This window comes from Piliocolobus tephrosceles, chromosome 16 (genome assembly GCF_002776525.5).
Source record: "Piliocolobus tephrosceles isolate RC106 chromosome 16, ASM277652v3, whole genome shotgun sequence".
Lineage (NCBI taxonomy): Eukaryota > Metazoa > Chordata > Mammalia > Primates > Cercopithecidae > Piliocolobus > Piliocolobus tephrosceles.
Genome location: NC_045449.1, coordinates 69,276,525 through 69,296,902, shown reverse-complemented (window position 1 = coordinate 69,296,902; position 20,378 = coordinate 69,276,525). Strand labels below are relative to the sequence as shown.

At 55.1% G+C, this 20,378-nt stretch overlaps 3 protein-coding genes across 6 annotated transcripts in view; 1 reads left to right on the top strand and 2 right to left on the bottom strand.

Moving 5' to 3' along the window:
- Positions 1-20,378, top strand: part of RECQL5 (RecQ like helicase 5) — a 45,202-nt gene that overhangs the window by 14,340 nt on the left and 10,484 nt on the right. The window contains exons 7-8 of one of the 2 annotated variants that reach the window (XM_031934390.1): positions 1,483-1,562; positions 2,029-2,603. In XM_031934390.1, coding sequence (XP_031790250.1) covers positions 1,483-1,562; positions 2,029-2,107 — 159 coding nt within the window. In that variant the 3' untranslated portion in view covers positions 2,108-2,603. Of the gene's footprint in view, positions 1-1,482; positions 1,563-2,028; positions 2,604-20,378 lie in introns of those variants that run through there. The other variant, XM_023211800.2, reaches the window with a different exon arrangement.
- Positions 4,853-18,240, bottom strand: SMIM6 (small integral membrane protein 6). 2 transcript variants are annotated; one of them, XM_023211805.1, is made up of 3 exons: positions 18,123-18,240; positions 5,933-6,153; positions 4,853-5,447 (listed from the first exon to the last, which is right to left on the bottom strand). In XM_023211805.1, the coding sequence occupies exons 2-3, from the start codon at positions 5,975-5,977 to the stop codon at positions 5,253-5,255; spliced, it is 240 nt and encodes a 79-aa protein (XP_023067573.1). In that variant the 5' UTR covers positions 5,978-6,153; positions 18,123-18,240; the 3' UTR covers positions 4,853-5,252. The 2 variants fall into 2 exon arrangements, with proteins under 2 accessions (XP_023067573.1, XP_023067574.1); XM_023211806.1 differs by lacking the exon at positions 5,933-6,153 and having other exon boundaries at positions 18,123-18,225.
- Positions 10,866-18,262, bottom strand: SMIM5 (small integral membrane protein 5). Of its 2 annotated transcripts, none has more exons than XM_023211807.1 (3): positions 18,123-18,262; positions 11,942-12,102; positions 10,866-11,478 (listed from the first exon to the last, which is right to left on the bottom strand). In XM_023211807.1, exons 2-3 carry the CDS (start codon positions 12,066-12,068, stop codon positions 11,372-11,374), a joined length of 234 nt encoding a protein of 77 aa, XP_023067575.1. In that variant the 5' UTR covers positions 12,069-12,102; positions 18,123-18,262; the 3' UTR covers positions 10,866-11,371. The 2 variants fall into 2 exon arrangements, with proteins under 2 accessions (XP_023067575.1, XP_023067576.1); XM_023211808.1 differs by having other exon boundaries at positions 11,942-12,107; positions 18,123-18,246.

Genomic DNA, 20,378 nt, shown 5'->3' with positions numbered 1-20,378 from the left:
ACTCAGGAAACCTTTTCAGTCCTCCTGTTTTCTGATTGCGTGATCCAAGGGGTACACACTGGCCCCTTGGGTGCCAACAGAAGGGCTTGGGAATCTTGCTCTCCTGATGTAGTTGACTGCCTACCCCCACCCCACATGGGTTTCTGAGTCGGCAGGTCAAGCCTTATTTTATTTTACTTTACTTTATTATTTTATTTGAGACGGAGTCTGGCTCTGTTGCCCAGGTTGGAGTACAGTGCCACAATCTCAGCTCCCTGCAGCCTCTGCCTCCTGGGTTCAAGTGATTCTCCTACCTCAGCCTTCTGAGTACCTGGAATCACAGGCGTGTGCCACCATGCCTGGCTAATTTTTGTATTTTTAGTAGGGATGGAGTTTCACCATATTGGCCAGGCTGGTCTCAAACTCTTGACCCCAGGTGATCTGCCCACCTCAGTCTCCCAAAGTGCTGGGATTACAGGTTTTTGTTTTGTTTTGTTCTTGTTTTTGTTTTTTTTTCTGAGACAGAGTCTCGCTCTGTTGCCCAGACTGGAGTGCAGTGGCGTGATCTTGGCTCACCGGAAGCTCCGCCTCCCAGATTCACACCATTCTCCTGCCTCAGCCTCCTGATTAGCTGGGACTACAGGCCCCCACCACTGTGCCCAGCTAATTTTTTTGTATTTTTGGTAGAGACTGGGTTTCACCGTGTTAGCCAGGATGGTCTCAATCTCCTGACCTTGTGATCCGCCCATCTCGGCCTCCCAAAGTGCTGGGATTACAGGCGTGAGCCACTGGGCCCAGCCGGGATTACAGGTTTTAAATTGTATTTTAAATTCATGTTTTAAGGTTGTCAAAAATAATCACTTAACATTAATATATCTCCCTCCAATATACACAGAAGTATATATGTTCATATATGTTAAGTTTACAACATTTACGCATGTGTTTACTATTATTAAAATAGGTGATGTTATAGTGATTCCTAAATGCCAGTCTGTGGGCCCTTTGCATGAGAACCTCCTGAGAAGCTTTTGGGAAACTCTCAAAAGCTCATCCCAGAAAATTCAGTTCAGTATTCGGGGGGTTATGATAAATAGTCAGGTTTGGGGACACTTTTGTAAATGGCTTCATTACTGTCATTTAATATTTTTCTCCCTTGTTACTTTTTTTTTTGAGACAGAGTGCAGTGGCATGATCTCAGCTTGCTGAAACCTCCACCTCCTGGGTTCAAGCGATGCTCCTGCCTCAGCCTCCCAAGTAGCTGGGACTACAGGCACCCACCGCCACACCTGGCTAATTTTTTTGTATTTTTAGTAGAGATGGGGTTTCACCTTGTTGGTCAGGCTGGTGTCGAACTCCTGGCCTCAAATGATCCTCTTGCCTCAGCCTCCCAAAGTGCTGGGATTACAGCCATGAGCCACCATGCTCGGCCTCCTCATTACTTTTTGTGCCTCTAAGATAGTCTAATTCTATAAGATTTGCTAAGGTGTCATTTTTTGTCCGCAGGAAAAGAGAGGGAACAAAGCATCTGATAAAGCCACTATCCTGGCCTTTGATGCCCTGGTGACCTTCTGTGAAGAACTGGGGTAAGTGACTTATTTTGTGTGTGGAGCAGAGTGTCAGTGAGATCATTTACTCCCCTGGCCCCCCTAGTTCAGCAGCTGACATAAGACAGCCCGTAGGCTACCAAGGGACCCCTGCCTGCAAAGGCTGTTGTGTTGGGCAGCGTGGAAGTCAGGACCTTGCTCTTCTCTATTGGAGTCCCCAGGATCTCTGGCAGTGTGGGGATTTGCTCAGTCTTCTGAGTGGTATCCTTCCCTCCACTCCACCCTCTTCTGGAATGGCTGGCCTCACAGGCCACTCAGTTCCAAGGGATGTGACCAGCTCTGAGCTGTCGGCTTTGTGGTCATCATGTGCCACCGAGCTGGGACTTCTGGCATCACTTGAGTAGTCCTCACCCTTATCCAGGACCCACACAGAAGCCTGTGGCCCCGCTTACCTCGGGGAGTCATGTGCTTTGAACCCACGCATCTGTTTCAGCTGCATCTGCAGGCAATGGGGCAGGGGCCACAGGAAGAGCCCAAGTGCTGCTCAGTGTAGTCAGGTCATGTCCAGGCATGTGGAGCTATGAGTGCCTGGGTGAGAGACACCCAGGAGGAGTCTTTACATTTTGATCTAAAAAATTCTTGGATTCATCTCATCTCATGGAATGATCCTGTCGGGGGATGACGCTGACGTGATTGCTTCAGACTTAGAGGTGAATAAATCGAGGTCCAGAGAGGTCACAGTCACGCAGCTCGTGGTAGACTGAGGCCACTAAACACCCGGCTCCTGATTTTCAGTGGCATGCTCATTTTCATACACCTAGGCCATCTTGGTTTTTGCAAGAAAAAGCCAAGGAAATCAGAGAAGCTCTTCTTTGGGCTGTGTGTTTTTATTTCCACCTCCTCCTGTTCACCAGTGAGTCGGTGGCTTCTGGACTGAAGCTATTTTCTTCTCCAAACTGCCGCCTCTAATTTGGCCTCTGTGGCAAGACCACGCCCAGCAGAAGTGGTCGGCTGCAGTGCCAGGACCACCCTTGCCTGCAGCCATTGCGACCAGAGCCCTTTTCAAGCACAATTAATACGGGAGTTGCTAAATTTGGCCTTCTTAGTCTTCTTGAGTAGAGCTCCCATTTCTGGTGAGGAATGAAAGGGCCAAGTGTTCCTGTTCATTGTGAGTCCTTTTTGCTGGAAAATGCTCTGGGGCTGTTCGAGGCTCTGGAATGCTCTCTGGAGGGTTAACTCTGCCCGTCCCCAGGGTCTGCTCAGTCTGCCAGGCAAGGGAACAGGTCCTCCCAAGGGCTTCTGCCTTTGTTTCTCCTGTCACCTTCCGGGGAGCTGGGACTTCTTAGTGCATCAGTGGCCTGGTTGCCAGGGGCGGGGGTCTAGGTATCTCTGGACCCAAGGAATCCAGGTGACAGCATCGTGCTGCCTCTTGTGCAGCCTTGTACGTGTCTCCTTTGCTACATGTGATGATTCTGAAATCCAGGCGGCAGGCTGGAGTAAACACTGCTGGTATGTCTGTATTGGCTACTGTTCTTTGAATAAGCGAACGTTTGTTTATTTCATAACTGGTGTGTAGCACAAAGAAAAAGCCCCTTCTCCACCAGATATTTGCTCCCTAAGAATAGTTCTCGTTGGAGGCTGAGGTCGAAGCAGCCTCCCACCAGCGTTCCCTTGGGGTAGGCACCTGGCAGCGAGGCACAGAGCCAGTGGGGTAGGCTCAGCAGAAGTGGGTACATTTCTGCAAAGGAAGCTGTAGGTTTCCGGTCGGTTTGTTGTGGGGTCTGAGGCGCATGGGAGTGGGACCAGCAAAAAAGATACTCCGGTCAGTTAACTAATGAGGCAGGGCTGTGGCAGCCAGCAGTTTTCCTCTCTTCTCTATCTGTAGCTACTTTCTCTGGGCTATAACCTTGAAAAAGCAGTGTTTGATTATTCATGACTATGAGTGTCTTTTAGTGTCATAGGGAACAGTTATTAGGTTTGAAGCAACCTCCAGCTTGAGGCCTCGGCATTTTGAGGTGGAGGAACAGCCTTGTGTTTAGATCTGGATTGTGTTGGGCCCTGTTGTCTCCTGGGATCTTGGGGCTGGGAGTGCCCAACAGCCCCGCATCTTCTTGTTTATCTGTGTGTTTACTCATTCATTCATTTATTCAGCTGACAAATATTGACTGATGCCAGCTCTGTGCCAGGCACATTGGACTTAGGGGATACACTGGTGGGCAGAAATAGCCCCTTCCCCTGCTTTATGGTGCTTGGTCCAGTGGGGAAGAGAGCACTGCAGATAGTCATAGTAGAGACATGTAAGTCCCAGAGCCGGCCATGGTGGCTCACACCTGTTATACCAGCACTTTGGGAGGCTAAAGCGGAAGGATCGCTCGAGCCTGGGAGTTCAAGACCAGCCTGGGCAACATGATGAGACCCTGTCTCTACTAAAAATACAAAAAACACACAATTAGCCAGGCATGGGTGGCACATGCCTGTAGTCTCAGCTGCTCAGGAGGCTGAGATGGGAGGATCATGTGAACTCAGAAGTCTAATGTGCAGTGAGCCGAGATTGTGCCACTGCACTCCAGCCTGGGCGACAAGAGTGAGACCCCATCTCCAAAAAAAAAAAAAAAAAAAAAAAAGGCTGGGCTCGGTGGCTACCGCCTGTAATCCCAACACTTTGGGAGGCTGAGGCGGGCGGATCATGAGGTCAGGAGATCAAGACCATCCAGGAGATCAAGACCATCCTGGCTAACATGGTGAAACCCCATCTCTACTAAAAATATGAAAAAAGTTAGCCGGGCCTGGTGTTGGGCATCTGTAGTCCCAGCTACTTGGGAGGCTGAGGCAGGAGAATGGCATGAACCCGAGAGGCGGAGCTTGCAGTGAGCTGAGATCATGCCACTGCGCTCCACCCTGGGCGACACAGCGAGACTCCATCTCAAAAACAAACAAACCAAAAAGACATATAAGTCCTGTAAATGATGTTTCGAGAGTATAAAACAGGTGGCCTTACCCTAATCCTCAAGGGTTAGGGAAGATTTACCTGAGGGAGTCAGGTTCACACTGAGATATGAAGGATGAGGAAGGACTAACTAGGCCATGGAGTCAAGTGTGGTGTGAGGGAGAGCATCCCAGTCAATGGGAATAGCATGCGCAAAAGCCTCGTGGTGGGAGAGAACGCGGCATGTTCAAGAACCAAAAGGCACGCTGAGAACCCAGGGGCAGGGCGGGCTGGGGTGGGTGAGATGGCTGGAGACAGGCCAGACTGTGCAGGCCCTGGTGAGGCTTTGTTCGGGAAGCTTGCTCTGGTGGCTCTATCTGGATGAAAAATGAGCTCTCACAAGTTAGCAGATTTGTAAAGGCATTTTTACTTCATTTGGTTGTCAAGGATTTGTGAAATTGCTGGCTGGGCCTGTGAGCCTGTTAGAGAACCTTGTTAGCCATCGCTCCTTCCACCTGAGGCAGTGGAGCCGACCTCTCCATGTGCTTTTAGGGTTCTGGTCGGGGAACCCGAAAACCAATAGGATCAAGGAGCCAGAATTGGTCTCAGACCAGCCTCCCCATCTTACTAGTCTGACCAACCCTAAGCCAGATGGAATATTTTACTAGACTCTTTCCTGGTGGGAAAGGAAGACACCAGGGCCTGGCCCCTGAGCCAGAGGGCACCGTGGAGGGGCCCACCACCGGAATGGGGGCAGGTCAGCTTGCCTCCCCTGCTGCCGTCTCAGTCCCCAGGAAGTCAGGTCACTCCTCTTCACCCTCTTTACGCTGAGTGTTTTCTGTGGAAGTGAGTAAACCAAACACGATGGCAAATAAGATGAGAAGCAGGACAGCGGTGATGAATAAGATAATCACTGCCAGGCCCCCCTGGTCCCAGGGGTTCTGCCAGAACTCATCATTCCAGGTTGTCTCTTTGAATACCAGTTGGTCCATGAGAATCTGGAAAAGAGGGACAGAGGACCTGAGCGCAGACAGCCCTCCCAGGCCCTGTCCCAGGCGCTATGCTCTGCCCCCTGACTCCAGCCTCTGTAACAGCTTCTGTGAGCAGCCGGCCCGCCTGGCGGCCAGGGGACATGAAAGGGCTGGAGTCTGTGCTCGATGCCTGCAGCCAGCAGCAAATGGCATTTCCCCCGCTCTAAATACAGGAGCCAGGACTGGCGCAAGGAGCGGGGCCCTAGATTTTTCCTGGGGGCTGCCCCTGGATTCTCCAGTCCTTCTTTCCTGAGTAGCAAGTGTGAGCAAGGACTCTCTCTCATCCCTGAAACCTACTTGGCTAAAATCTAAAAAGCATCACGATAGAGCCTCACTGTTTTTCCTGCACCAACTGCCAAACATTTGGGAGGCATTCGAGAGAGCATAAAGGAGTGGCCAACTCTAGCTGAGGCCTTGATGGGCTCCTTGGAGCAGCCGAGAACAGAACTTACCAGTCTTCTAGAAGTGGAGCTCCTTATCACAGACTGCAAGCCCATAGCCAGGTGAGGGCAGCCCAGGTGAAGGAGGAGGGAGCCATTACCCGATTCTGCTGGTACCTATTCTGGGTCCTACAAGGGCAATTCAGGGTGGTTCTTCAGGCTCACACTTTGCAGGAGGCTGAGCTGAAGAGGCCGCCAGGTGACCAGAGCTGCACCCTGACTCAAAGAAGCAACTGTTGAAAGGAAAAGGTGTGAGCGTGGCCAAGTGGCCCTGACCAGACCTTTGTTGCTATCACCAAAGCAAACAAAGGTGGGCTAGGGCTGGTTGCCTGGCAACCACGGCTCCCTTTCTGCCTTTCACCTTCCCCCTTTGGATCCTTTCTGCCCTTGTGTGATGTCATTTTGGGGGTGCTCAGTGCACATGTTCATGAGTCCCTCCTGAGAGAAGTCAGACTTGGGGTGGACGGGGAAGAGACTGGACCGAGGGCCTTTGCCCCAGGCCATCGGGCCACCTCACCTGTGGCTGGGCTGGGCTGCCCTCTGTCTGGATGATGTGTGGACTGCGGACTTGCCCTGAGCTCAGGAAGCCCTGGGGCTGGAACTGGCTTAGGGCTCACTTCCTGTGTTGTGGGGTGAATGATTAACTGCAGCGCTGGCTGGCGCCTGGTGCCTCCTGGAACTGTTTCTGGGGGAAGGGTTGCTCCCCGCCGAGGCTTCCCATTGGTGCCTTTGTCTGCCCCTCGGGCACAGCCTCAGCAACGTTGTGTGGTTGATTTCTGCCCACTGGCACAATAGGGAAGCTGGGAAGAGGGAATCAAGCCTGTGCCCTGGTGCTTGAAACCTAATGGCCACCATTTACTCCTTTAAAAGCTAGGATGTGAGGGCCTACTGTGGCCAGGAAACAGGCACTGTGTGTCCAGTTGTGAGATCAGAGAGGCGGGCCCTGCCCTCCAAGCGCTTCCCTTCTAGCCCTCGGGTGCTTATCACAGCTGTTAAAGATCTGGGAGCTTTTAGAAATGCCCAGGCCCCACCTGGTACCACTTACATCAGCCTCTGGGGGTGCCAGGACGTCATATTGTTTACACATCCCCAGGTGATTCTCCCCAGGTGTGGCCAGGGTTGGATGACAGACGGTGGCAGATTTAGAACAGTCGTTCTTAACTATCATTGGCGTCACTGACCCGGGTTACCTGATGTTTTCCGTTTCCTTGTGTGAAACTTACTGACTAAGGCCCTTGGCATGCTGAATGCTCACAGCAGTGAGCCAGTCTCTAGCTCACCCTTTGTGTGCAGCTCCGTCAGTTAACTCAGATGCTTATCAAGAGTCAGGTGTTGGTTCCCAAACCTGTTCATGGCAGTTGTACTTGTAATTACATAATTGAATTTAACATCCCGGGAACCAATGAAGCAACAATAACAGCTGAAACCCCACTTTTACATGTGGGGAACGGGCACAGAGAGGTTAAATAACTTAGCCAAGGTCATCAGCTAGTAAGTAACTGAGTTGGAGTTTGAATCCAGCAGCACACAGTCTGAGCTCTAAAGCACCTCAGAGCGAGTGGAGAAAGAAATTGTTTCTAGAAATACCTGTTGACCACTTTGGGATGACTTTGGAATCACTCAGATAATGTTCCTGTTGAAAAAGGTGCAGACACGAGAACTAAACATTGGGGACATTTTGTAAAAACCCAGAAGGCTTTCACACCCAGATTCCTTTGCCTTTAGGTTCCGATGACTTTAAGTTTTTGTTCTGCTTTAAAGAAACCAAAACTAGAAAATAACAATACAGGAACTCTGGCTGGCAAGCCCACACTCAGAGAAAAGGCCAGGAAGACCGGCCAGGGAATAGGTGTGTGTATATTTCCATTTAATGTGAGATATGTAAAAAAGTAATAGATGTTTAGAGAACTTAGGTGCTCTTTAACGAAAGTTGCTTTGACCAGCTCTTTCAATTAACTGCCGGCCCCAATTGGATAATTTTTTTTTTTTTTTTTTTTGAGACAGGGTCTCACTCCATAGCCCAGGCTGGAGTGCAGTGGTGATCTCGGCTCACTGCAACCTCTGTCTCCCAGGTTCAGGCGATTCTCCTGCCTCCCCCTTCCGAGTAGCTGGGATTACAGTTGTGTGCCACCATGCCCGGCTGGGAGAAAACTTATATATACTGTCTGCCAAATTTTTCTAATGAGATTCTTGTATCCGTGGCTTTATTGTCTCTTTTTTTTTTTTTTTTTTTTGAGACAGGGTCTTGCTCTGTCACTCAGGCTAGAGTGCAGTGGCACTGTCATGGCCTAGGCAGTCCTCCTGCCTCAACCTCCACAGGAGTAGCTGGGACCACAGGTGTGTGCTACCATGCCTGGCTAATTTTTTTTATGTTTGTAGGGACAGGGTCTCCCCATGTTGCCTAGGCTGGTCTCAAATTCCGGAGCTCAAGGATCCTACCTCATTTGGCCTTCCAAAGTGCTGGGATTACATGCATGTGATATACTGTGCTGGTCTGTTGTAGTTTTTTGTTTGTTTATTTATTTGTGACAGAATCTCACTCTGTCACCCCGGTTGGAGTGCAGTGGCATGATCTCAGCTCACTGCAACCTCTGCCTCCTGGGTTCAAGCAATTCTCCTGCCTTAGCCTCCCGAGTAACTGGGACTACAGGCATGCACCACCACACTCGGCTAATTTTTTTGTATTTTTAGTAGAGACAGGTTTTACCATGTTGGTCAGGCTGGTCTCAAACTCCTGACCTCAAATGATCTGCCTGCCTCGGCCTCCCAAAATGCTGGGATTACAGGCAGGAGCCACGATTGTAGCTTTTAATCAGGCATGATGTACAGACAGTACGGCACACAGGTCTTCAGAGTAGAGTGCAGCCCTTTTGAGGAGCCAAAAGCAGCCTGCCCTGTGGTGGAAGCGGAGGGCACAGCTGGGGGTGGGCATGAAGAGGCTGGCCAGATGATTGTGGGGACCTCTTAGGATGCTGCTGCAGTGACCACAGGTAAGCATTGATGGCAGCGTGGTCCAGGATGGCACAGTGGCGGGAACAGAGAGGTGGTGGCCAAGTCAGACGTCCTCTGAACCTGAAACCAGCCTGATGGCCACCCCTTCCATGGCTCTCGCCCATCTTCGGGCTGCCCAGGTCTGCAGCATCTTTCTGTTTATTCTTTCCCACAGTCGGGCAACTGCTGCCACCTTTCCATGCCCATCTTCCCCAGGGAAGACCAGCACGAGAAGCTGCTTCTTGAAGGAGTGGGCCAGGCTATTGTCGGAGAGCAGGTCTGGTTAATCTCAGTGGGTTTGAAGCCTGCGAAGGGGTTGGCCTGAGAGCCGGGCCCCGTGTGTGCCAGTTGGCGAAGGAGCAGAGAGGAGTGAGTCCTGTGAGGGCAGGGACCGAATCCTGTGTGGACTTAGCAGTTGTGTACCGCCTGCCCTGGAGCGGCCATTTGGCCTGTCCACGTCCGGGGCTGTCTGTGGTTCCCACCTCGAGCAGCTGGGCTGGGGAAGCAGAATATTTTCTAGCAAAGGGCCTCAGCCTCAGCTGCCCTGGAGCAGGGCTATTCTTATGCTGATGAAAACTGGCTTATGAAAAAGTTACCCAGGCTGCTTCCCTGTTGACCATCTCCCAAACAGAAGGCTTCCAGAGACCCCCCAGCCCTTGGTGCTGGGAATGAAAAATGTGGGGTTTCCTGTCCGTCCACTCCCCTGTGTTTTTCTTCTGGGAGGGATGCCTCATTGGGCACCACCCCAGCTCTTACCTGTTGGGTCCCACCCACTCCTGTGAAGGTTATTTTGAGACAGAGTTTGGGGTGTGGGTGTTTTGGGTATAGGGTTGGTCGATGGAGGATAATGGGATTAGAGCGTTATCTGTCCTGCATCCAGAAGGCCAAGTTCTGGGTCTTGGAGCCCTGGGTGTGGTAAGCAGAGGCTCTGGAGCCAGATAGGCTGGACTCAGGCAGGCTCTGCTGCTTTTCAGCTAGTTGAACTTAGACAGGTCACCCAGCATTGCTGAGGCCCAGGTTCCTCATCTCTAAAATGGGGGTAACAGTGGTATCTTCAACGTGGAGGTACTGTGATGAGTAAATGAGTTTATCTGCACCAAAATGCTGAAGACAATGCTGAGTTTGTGTAACCCCTCAGTAAATTTAGCCATCATCATCATCATCATTCTGAATCCTGTTCTTTGGAGGGGGCTGAGAATGGGCAAATTTTTGAATTTCTTTTCTTTTGTATGAAAACACTTACTCTCCAGGTCTTTAACCTAAACCTGTCAGACAAGTCCGTGGACACTAGAAAGTGAAACCAGAGGGTGAGAGCTTCCCCTCCCTGCCTGCTATTGCCAGTGTGGCCTGGACTGCCAGCTGGAAATGGCAGGGGTGTGACAGGGGCTGGCATTCCCCTCTCCATGACATGTTTCCCAGGTAGACAGGGCTCTGCTCCCAGGTGCCAGAGCACAGCTACGCAGGCCGAGATGATGGAAGCATGTGAAAAACACAGACTTCTCGTGACTCTGGGGAAGCCCTGGGGAGGCACCTCAGGATGCTCTGTCTGGACCCATTGGCATTTCTGGAGCCTCCCCTCACTCCTGGGTTCATAGCTCTACCTGGAAAGTTCTCTGGAAAGTGTGGGGTGTGCAAGCCAAAGGCGCAGACAGTGGACAGAGTGAAGTGCTGTTCCCAAGCCTAGCTGCTGCCTTTGGGCAAACGCAGTCTCTGCCACTCTGCAGAGTAGTGCCTCGGCCTGGCAGAGCTCATTAGCAGCTGATGCATGACAGGAATTTCATGGCACCATCCACGGGTCCCGTGGTGTTACCGCCTGTGTGGCACGCTTCTCCGCGTGGTTTTCCAGCTTTTGCGGGCACAGGGAGAGCAGAGGCCTGGGAAGGACAGGCACCAGCTATACGCCCTCCCGATGCACAGAGCCCAGCCCAACCTCAGGGAGTCCGGCACCGCAGAAACATAACACAAAAGCTTTTACTTGGAAACCGGCAAATACTGGACTAGAATACTGACATGCTTACGCTCTGGCGGGAGCTCGGATGCAGAAGCTATTGCACAAAGCCCCTCTGATTGCCTTGCTCCTCTTTGGCATGGATCAGCAGAGCCCCAAGGGCCAACTGCCCACAGGTGGGGGCTGTTCTCCATCAAGGTATGGGGACCCCTACTTCCTTGTTTTGTTAAAAAGTGCAGGTAGGCGAAGAAGCCCAGGCAGTTGACCCAGTCTTTGAAACAGCTGACTCCCCAGCACCCAGTGTCCACTGGCAGATGAGAGGTTTGCACCTATACCAGCCTTGGTTTCCTTGGTAGGGCTCAAGTTGTCAGTGTCCAGGTACCTGGGCCGGGCCAGAGCTGGGGCCAGGGGAGCCTGGTCTTGAGGGGTGAGGGCTGCAGGGCCAGGCTGATGGCCTGTGTCATAGCGTTGGTCATCTCCTCTCCAGCTTCTCCTCAGCCATCCCCCGTCCGTCATGGTGGTGTCGGCTGCACCTGGACCTTCCTGCCTCTCTGCTCAGGGCAGCAGCAGTGAGCGCAGCAGCAGCTGCAGGCTATCAGCAGCAACAGCAAAACAGTGGCTGGAGGGCCGGGTGAGAGCACAGGACTCAGGCTGGGGAGAGAAAGGATGCCCCTCCTCCTCCCAGAGAAACCCACTGCGTGCCAGGGTCTTTCCCCCACAGGTCTGGTGGAGAGGTCAGAAAGACCCGAGAGGCTGGTGAGAGGTGTCGACAGTCCCCATGCCAGCCGCCAGGGCCAACTTCCTCCATGTTGTATCTTCTGTTTCGCTGCCCAAGCCTGGCTCCCATCATCCCCATGCTTGGGATCTCGGGGTACTGCGGGGCCCAGTCCCCAGCACCACCCATTACCCAAGCAGCATATCAGAGGATGAGGGAACTCCCTTGGCTTCCCCCAAAGGACAACTGGTTTTCCTCCTTGATCCGGGAGACACCTGCCACCTCTGCCAGCCCTGTGGCTGGCACCATGGTGTGGTCTCTCCCAGATGCCAGGGAGAGCCATAGGGCTCTGAGTGCCCCAACTAACCTGTGAAAAGGACGATGACTGAGAAGGCCACGATCTCCACGGGCTCAGCCTGGGGCAGTCTCTGCAGCTTGAGCAGCAGCCTCTCACCCACGGCACGCATCTCCTGCACGAAGTCGGTGGCGGCCATGCTGCTCTGGCTTCCTGTCGGGGCTCCTGCCGGGCTGTGCTGGGGCAGAGAGAACACCTGGAGCCTCCACGGCTGGCCCCACACTCGCTGCAGCACTGAGATTCCACCCTCATACCCATCCGTAGCCCGCAGAACAAGTTTGTCAGGTCTCGCACATTGCACCCCTGGTGACTTCCACCTAGTGGTGGCCCTCAGTCCCCACTCAGCTGACACAGCTCAGGGTGGAGGAAACCGGTGAGGACAGTGAGACCAAGGGCTTGCTTCGGGGGCTGCCTGCCAAGGCTGAGGCTGGTGGTGGTTTCTGTCTTCGCTGTTCCGTTCCCTTGTCTTGAGGTACCACTCCTAGGTTTTGCCCAGGTGCTTGGGACTGGCACAGCTCCCTGCTGGCACCCGGGTCCCCTCGGGGTGGGGAGACTGGCATAGGATGCCAAACTGGTTATCTTGCCTTCCATCAATGTGGGGACAGAAGGAGCAGGTTCTCCCAAGAGCAGGTTCATGGGGCTTCTGGCCAGGGTCAGTCAGAGGTGAAAACTGCCCCTCCTTGTCTCCCAGGCTGCCCAGCCTCTCCCACCAGCCCAGTTTCTGCACTCATGCGTGTTCTGCCGGAGGCAGGAGGCTGCACCGTGTCCCTCCAGGTTTTGCCAGGGTTTCTGTCCTGTCTGTTGGGAGGGGGTCAGGAGGCCCAGGATGTCAAGCCAGCCCTTCCCCTGCTGCCTTCATCTGTTTCTCTGGTCTGACCAGGAAAGTCCTCTCCACTCCCACCCCTGCCCCAGAAGAGCCTCTTCCTGTCTCAGGGTGCCCAAGAAGCCCAAGGTGCAGCTCCAGGCTGAGGCTGTCGGGCTGTTGTGTCTTTGAGCCGCTTTCCCCTTCTGCCTCTCCTGTGGGCATGAGGGAGCTGGTGCCTCTTTAGAGAGGGGGCAGAGACAGCCTTGTCCCAACCCAGCCTGATCCAGTTCACCAAGGCAGTTGCTTTAATCCAGGGTGGTGGGGGGGACAGGTGGCCAGGGGCTCGTGCCCTTGTAATGATCGTTGCCTCGTCCCAGGTCTCAGCCGGTTCTCCCTGGGATGGCTGCAGTGAGGCCGGTCACTCCCATTGCTGCTGCCTTGGCAGAGCTGGTTTAGAACCACCGTGAAGGTCACTGAATGGAGCCCTCCACCCTGCACTTGGCCTGCGGCCATCCTTGAGGCCATGTGGCGTTTGCATGAGCACCCAGGAGGGTGAGGAACCCCCGCCCGCTAAGGCAGCCCACCCACTGCAGAAGGTCGGACTCCCTGCTGGCCCCCAGTTAGTCCCACTTGTGGTCACTTAGACCTTGCCCCCTCTTCTGCCTCATAATCCTTCAGAAGCAAGATGGCAGCCGGCATGTACCTTCTGGATTTCCTTCTCTGCCAGGGGCCTGCTCTCGTGTTTTCAGCTGCCCCTCCTTGAATGCCACCTCCACTTCTTCCTTTTGTGACATGAACAGGTTGCTTCATGTCTCTGATATGGAATGAGATGCCTATGTTTTGAGGCTGTTGAGAGGACTGACCATCTAGCAGCATGTTGTAGACAGCCACGGGGGCAGTGCCCAGCACATGAGAATGCCCCCCTGGGAGGGATCTCACTGGCTTTGGGGGCTGTCACCCCTGTGCACCGTCACCAGCACCCCCAACACCTTTTAGGTGTCTGTCCTAGGATGTCTGTGGTGTGTGCCCTGAAGGAAGGTAGGCAAGCTGGAGGTGGGGAGATATGTTTTTGTTTTTGGTTTTGGTTTTTTTTGAGATGGAGTTTCCCTCTTGTCGCCCAAGCTAGAGTGCAATGGCATGATCTCAGCTCACTGCAACCTCTGCCTCCCAGGTTCAAGTGATTCTCCTGCCTCAGCCTCCCGAGTAGCTGGGATTACAGGCACGTGCCACTATGCCCAGCTAATTTTTGTAGTTTTAGTAGAAACGGGATTTCATCACGTTAGCCTGGTCTCAAACTCCTGACCTCAGGTAACCCGCCCTCCTTGGCCTCCCAAAGTGTTGGGATTACAGATGTGAGCCACTGCGCCTGGCTTGGGGAGCTGTTTTTTTAAGTGACAATGAGGGTGGCAGGCAGAAGATGGCTCCGTGGAAAATTAGGTGAGTTCCTGTCAAAAGCGGGAGGTTCCCTGAATTCAATCCACCCAGCTTCTCACACCTCACCTGGAGTGACTGCATTTCTGCAGAGGTGAGGATCTCAGCGTTCAAATGGACTGAGAGGCATAGGGTCCTAGACTGCCACAGATCATCCGTTCCCGCCTCCTTCCTTCTACACATGGGGAAACTGAGACCCAAGAGAGCAAGCAGCTTCTCTGAGGTTACACAGCAGGACAGGGCCCCAGCCAGCACCCCCACTGGTGCCCCACGCTATCTCCCCATGGAGGTCTGTCTGCAGCTTAGACCAGCAAGATAGCCAGGAGCAGCCCCCCTGAGGGCACTGCCCTTGCAGTGGGCTCAGTACAGCAGCGAGGGCCCAGAGCCCCCTGGAAGCCAACTGGTTGTGCTCAGCCAGCCCCAGCCCACGTTGTGGATCTGAAGCTGCTTTTATCAGCATATCACCACCAGGCCGGGGCCACACCAGGCCCTTTGAGACTACCTGGAGTCCTTGTCACCACAGGTACAGGTCTTGTGTGCCTAGCCAGCCTGAGCGTAGGACTGTCCCCTCTGGTCAGACCGAATGGGACATTCCCTCTGGCCAGGTGGAGCAGGCTTGCACAAGGACAGTGGTCCCCTCTTGGTTCCGGTACCTCCGTGCCATCCTCACGCCCTAGCTTTCCAGGTTCCCTCATTCTTAGAGGGACGACAATGCCAACAGTGTCCCTTACGGGACAGTTGGTGCGTGGTTCAGGAGCTCGGCTGCCTTTCTCCCCTCCCTCTCTGCACTTGGTCTGGCGTTTTCAGCTTGATTGGCACTGTGCCTACACGGCCTCATGTAGCCCAGCAGAGACACTCCTTAAAAGAGGACGCGGGCAGGGAGAGATTGCAGGGGGGAGTTTTCCTTATGAGCGAGAAGTGGCATGGAGACCTGGGGTCATGCTCACCAGAACAGGGAGGAAGATGCTTGGACTGAGGCTAAATTTACTGGTGCAGGAAAAGTGGGGTTTGTTGCTGAGGAGCTCTGGCCAGCCTCCTCCAGGGTCTGCAAAGTGGGAGAGCTGCAGACTCATGCCGGGTGGACCCCGGCCCCCAGCTGGGAAAAGTATCAGTTCCCAGCAGCAGCAGGCTGCGGCTGTGGATAGTGGCATAGCTTTGTGTCCAGGGCTTCCCTAGGGGGCGGACTGGAGGCTGAATTTGCCAGCCAGGCATGGCCAGCCTCACCCAGCCCTAGGGTCTGACCCAGGGGTACTCAAACGATATCCTGTCACACAGTGAGCAGAAGTGGGACCGCTGGACGTGGCTGTTCTGCCCCCAGAGAGCTGGAGAGGAACCCCAGGACTCCCTTTGTTTTGCAGTTGATATCTTGTCCTTTGGAGCCTAAGCCCGCGACTGAACCTTCATGGAGCAGGTGGGGGAACAGGGGGTTCCTGTTCTCTAAAGAGGCAGACGCGCATTCCAGCCAGTCCCCAGCCGGTCTTCCCAGCGGGCTATTTAAAGCCAGGCCAAGGAGTGCCTGACGCTTGGTGCCCAATATAACCAGCAGCCGTCAGGTGACTGTGTGGCGTGTGCCCCAGCCGCTGCTCCTAAGGGAACCTTAGTGTTCCCAGCTGTGGCGAGGGGAACGTGGGAGCGCTGAGGCTGGCCACCTCTCCTCCCCTTTCCCTTCCTAGTTTGGCAGGAGGAAGGCAGGGAAGCCCAGGAGGGCTACTGATGATCCTGTATTTTTCCAGTCTTTCTATCTCAGGTTCACCCAACACCTTCCAAAACCACCCTTCCCACCTATGAAGCAGGGCAACCAGTCCCTCCCAGCCCCACACTCAGTAGTGCCCACCTGTGAACCAGGGCAACTAAAATCCCTCCCAGCCCCATGCTCAGTAGTGCCCACCTGTGAACCAGGGCAACTAGAATCCCTCCCAGCCCCACGCTCAGTAGTGCCTTGGTTGGAGGTTTCTCAGGATCCTCGGGTTCCTGAGTGGCTGCCAGAGCAAGTGGTGGCTTCCTCTGGCCCTGAGAGGGAGTGTAGCCCAGCTGCCACCAGGCCATCCTGCTGCCCAGGCTACCCAGCCAGCCCTGCTTGGAGCCTTCAGAGGGTGCGCCCTGGCTGCAGTAGTGGTCGGCACAGGGGAAACACGCAGGGCAGAGAAGGCTGACAGAGCCGGAGGGATGGGAAGCATTCCTTTGTGTGGCATCTCCTGGCACACGGAGCCTTGCAACAGGCAGGCATCCCGCAGGCCAGACAGCTGCCACTTGGTCCTGAAGCTTCCCTGTTTCCTCCTCGCAGAGCTGATACTACAACCCCAGGCACCCCACAAGGAAGGGCTGGCAGCAGGCGGCGTGTTTGAGACTGATAAGCGAGGTGTGCTGGCGGCGCGGGGTCCCAGAGGGGTGCTTGCTCTGCCCTGTTGTTTCGTCATGGTGGGTTTCAGCCACTCTTGTCCTACCGGGCATTATCTTGTTTGAGGTCCAGCTAGAAGGAGGCATAACTGACACTTGTGGGAGATTTGCAGGGTCCTGTGCCTGAGCAGCTGGGGGGATGCCCCTGTTTCTGGCACTGAGCCTTTGGGTGACTCCCCTTTTTGCCCTGGCTCCAACTAGAAGTAGAAAGTGGTGCTTGAACCCCTGGCAGGCCCTGCTCCTGTAGCCACCCAGGACAGGAGGAAGCGCTTTCTGCTGCTGGTGTTAGAAACAGTAGGCGCTCCTTCTGCAGCTACAGAAACTGGCCGTTGATTCCCTCTCCGTCCTGGTTCAGGAACTATGTTGGAGAGACCCTGTCCACTTGTGTCCTGTGGATGCAGGACAGGGATCCCCACCTGCCTGCCTGGGGCGTCTTGTGAGTGACAGCCAGTGGGGTTTCCAGGCTCACCACTGTGCCCTCACCCCCACCTGGCCTGACTCTTCCCTGCTGTGCGCCTCCCAACACCGCAGGAGCTCGCTCCACAGGCACCAGCCCCAGCCGAAGCCCCCAGCCTCTGCCGAGCTGGGAACACGTGGCTGGTCCTTGGTTTCCACATTTCCCTGGGTCGTTGTTTTCCTTTCTTACTAGATGCCAGCTTGTTTGCTTTGAGGAAAACGTATGGGAGGTGGTGGCTTTAATGCAGGCTTGAGGACAGGGAGGCAGGAGGAGTAGGCGGCCTCGGCTCACGGGCCCTGCCCAGGAGGGCTGCTCTCAGTGCTCCCCAAAGAACCAAACAGTCGCGCCCTGCTTCCTTAGGGGCGGTGTCCCATCAACCTGTGCGTCACAGTGGCACAGCAGAAGTCCCGGTTGCCAGCGTGGTCCCTCCCAGCCTCATTTCTGTGACCTTCTCCCCACCTGAGCCTGGGCTGAAAGTCAGTCATCCAGGTTCCTGGTTTGGTGTTCAAGGCTCATCACCAGGGGGAGATCTGGAAGCTCATGCAGTTCTAGGTGGGCCCAGGGAGGAGGACCCAGGCCGAGCTCTGAACTGAGAACATGGGCAGTGAGTGGGCCAAGCCCCCGAACGGACACAGATGGGTGGAGTCCTGCTGCATCCTGGGGGTGCCACACACTGGCTGGGCAGACCCCGCACTGACCTCGACAGGGCTCTGCCCTAATCCTGGGAAAAAGGGAGGCTCAGCAGGCCAGCAGCCGTTCTCTTCCAAGCTGGACAGCCAAATCCCTCTTTTAAGCCCCCTGAATAAAAGAGCTGAAATGAACTTGCAGAATAAGCAGGCCCTCGGGGCCCCTCTGCTGCACAGCAGGCGGAGCGGGAGGCGCGCTGAGCAGAGCCCCCGGCCCTCCCCTAGTGCAGGGTCCCAGCAGGAGGGAGAGTGCAGGTGCGTGCAGGAGGCTGCCTGATTTCCCTGCAGGAAAGTGGCCCAGCATGTCCCCCAAGACCTCTCCGTGTTTATGGTAGACTGTGGCCCTTCACCCTGGGGGCAGGAGACCCTTGCTGCTCCCTCACGATCCTCCCTTCTTCTGTGGCCATTTCCACTCACCTGGGAGCTCAGGTGTCGGGGGCTGAGCAGCAGTGCCCCAGCGCGGAGCCTCCACGTGCGTGCTGTCCTCGTACTTCCTCCGTGGGTGCCGCAGCTCCCCTGGGCGCCTCAGCCCAGCCCCTCTGCTGACAGCCAGCTGCTGTCTCTGCCTGGCTTTTTTGTTGTTGGTCGTCCTGGAGATCCAAGTGTCAAATTACCGTCGCGAGGGGGAGCCTGAGGAAGCCCTGCGTGGGAACTTGTCCTCCAACTTCATGTCCCGGTGCCTCACCTCTGCCCTGAGAGGGCTGCTCGGGGACGGGATGAGCTCCCTCTCTCCTCCTTCTTCCTTCCCCCTCCTCCCCTCCTCTCCCTCTCCCCCACTCCCATGCCGTGGGCTGGGCCTGAGTTGGGAGCTGAAGAAGGAAGTCGGCTCTCTGCCTCCCTGGCCAGGAGGACCCTGGGGAGGCGCCACCTGAGCCTGTGGAGGGGAGTCCTGCGGTGCTCTCAGGTCTGGGGCACCCACCCTCCCGCGGGAAGGCCACCCCTTCTGTCCCTCTGGCCACTCCCTGGCTGGGCCCTCCCTCTGGCCTCTCAGGAACAACAGTAAACAGTGGGGAGCTGGTGCCCTCCCAAGACGAGCAGGAGGCTTTGCAGCCAGTCCCTGGGGAGGCCCTTGTACCACTCAGCGTCTGAAGGCGTCTTGGGGGAGAACTTGGAATCCTGAGTGACCCGGGAGTGGCCTGCGCGCCCGGCAAGGCACCTCATGTTCCTCGTGAGGTGAGGGCCTTCTGCCGGGGCTGTGACCGCACTCCTGGCCCAGCTGTCAGGGCAGGGCTCCAGAGTCCAGGGGCCGGGCCCTGTGACATTTGCCTGGTTGTGCCACCCAGCAGGCCAGGCTGTGTGGAGAGAAACTGACCCCAGCCCCGCTGTCAATGGAGCTCTTTGAGTCCGAGCACAAAACCCCAGTGAGTCAGGGCTTGGGGAGGGCAGGGGGAGGAAGCCAGCCATGTGGTCACACCGCTTGGATGCCAGAGCCTCCCAGAAGGCTGGACAGGCGGCCGCTGTGCAGACGCACGGACTCCTGGGGATGGACCGTTTGTCGTATTTACTCTTTGGAGCAGAGCGGGGGCAGGAGCACCCTCTGGTGGCCGCCTCGGCTGTCCCAGCCCAGGTCAGGCTTCAGAGCTGCGTTCACTCAGCTAAAGGAGTCAGCCAGGCCCTGCTTCCTTAGGGGGGTGTTACAATCAGCCTTGGATCTTTGAGCCTGCGCCTTGGGGTCGCAGCCCCTCAAAGGGCTTCTTGCAGCCCCAGCAGTGCTCACACTGGGAGGAGTTCTAGTTACAGCAGTTAACACCAGCTATTCTCGTCCCTGGGATGTGGCATCCCAGACAGCCCTGCCTCTGTTCCAGCATCTCCTCTTGGGCTTCCCTACCCTGTGCCACGTTCCTGGGGGCAGGAATGGCTGTTTGTAAGGAGCCTGAGAGAGCTATGGCCCCTCTTGCAGCCTCTGCACCTGCCCCAAGGGTCGACAGCCACCCGCATGCATAGGGAACAGAGATGCGACAGAGCCTCGTGGGCCAGCCAGAGGCTGCTCCCTGCTCCCAGCATGGGCAGAGGCCACTCACCCCAGGAGGGCTGTAGCAGGGTTGAGACAGTGGAAGACGAGAGGAGGACTCCAGGCAAGGCTGTGTCTCCCTGGCTAAAGGCCCCACCTGTGACACCCTCAGAGGTTGATGATGGGACATATTACTACACAGTCATGCCTGCCTTAGCAATGCAAATAAGTTTTGAGAAGTTTAACTTGACATTGCACAGTCACAGAGTATACTTAAGGAAATCAAATGGCAATTCCAGGGAAGAGAAGGAAAAAAAATATTAAGTGGCATAGCCTCCTACACACCCAGGCCATGTGGGACAGCTTGTTGCTCCTAGACCACAAACCTGTACATCATGTTACTGTCCCAAGTACCATATGCAGTTGTAACACGGTGGTATTCACATATCTAAGCACACATAAGGCCGGGCGCGGTGGCTCAAGCCTGTAATCCCAGCACTTTGGGAGGCCGAGACGGGCGGATCACGAGGTCAGGAGATCGAGACCATCCTGGTGAACACGGTGAAACCCCGTCTCTACTAAAAATACAAAAAAAAAAAAACTAGCTGGGCGAGGTGGCGGGCGCCTGTAGTCCCAGCTACTCCGGAGGCTGAGGCAGGAGAATGGTGTAAACCTGGGAGGCGGAGCTTGCAGTGAGCTGAGATCCGGCCACTGCACTCCAG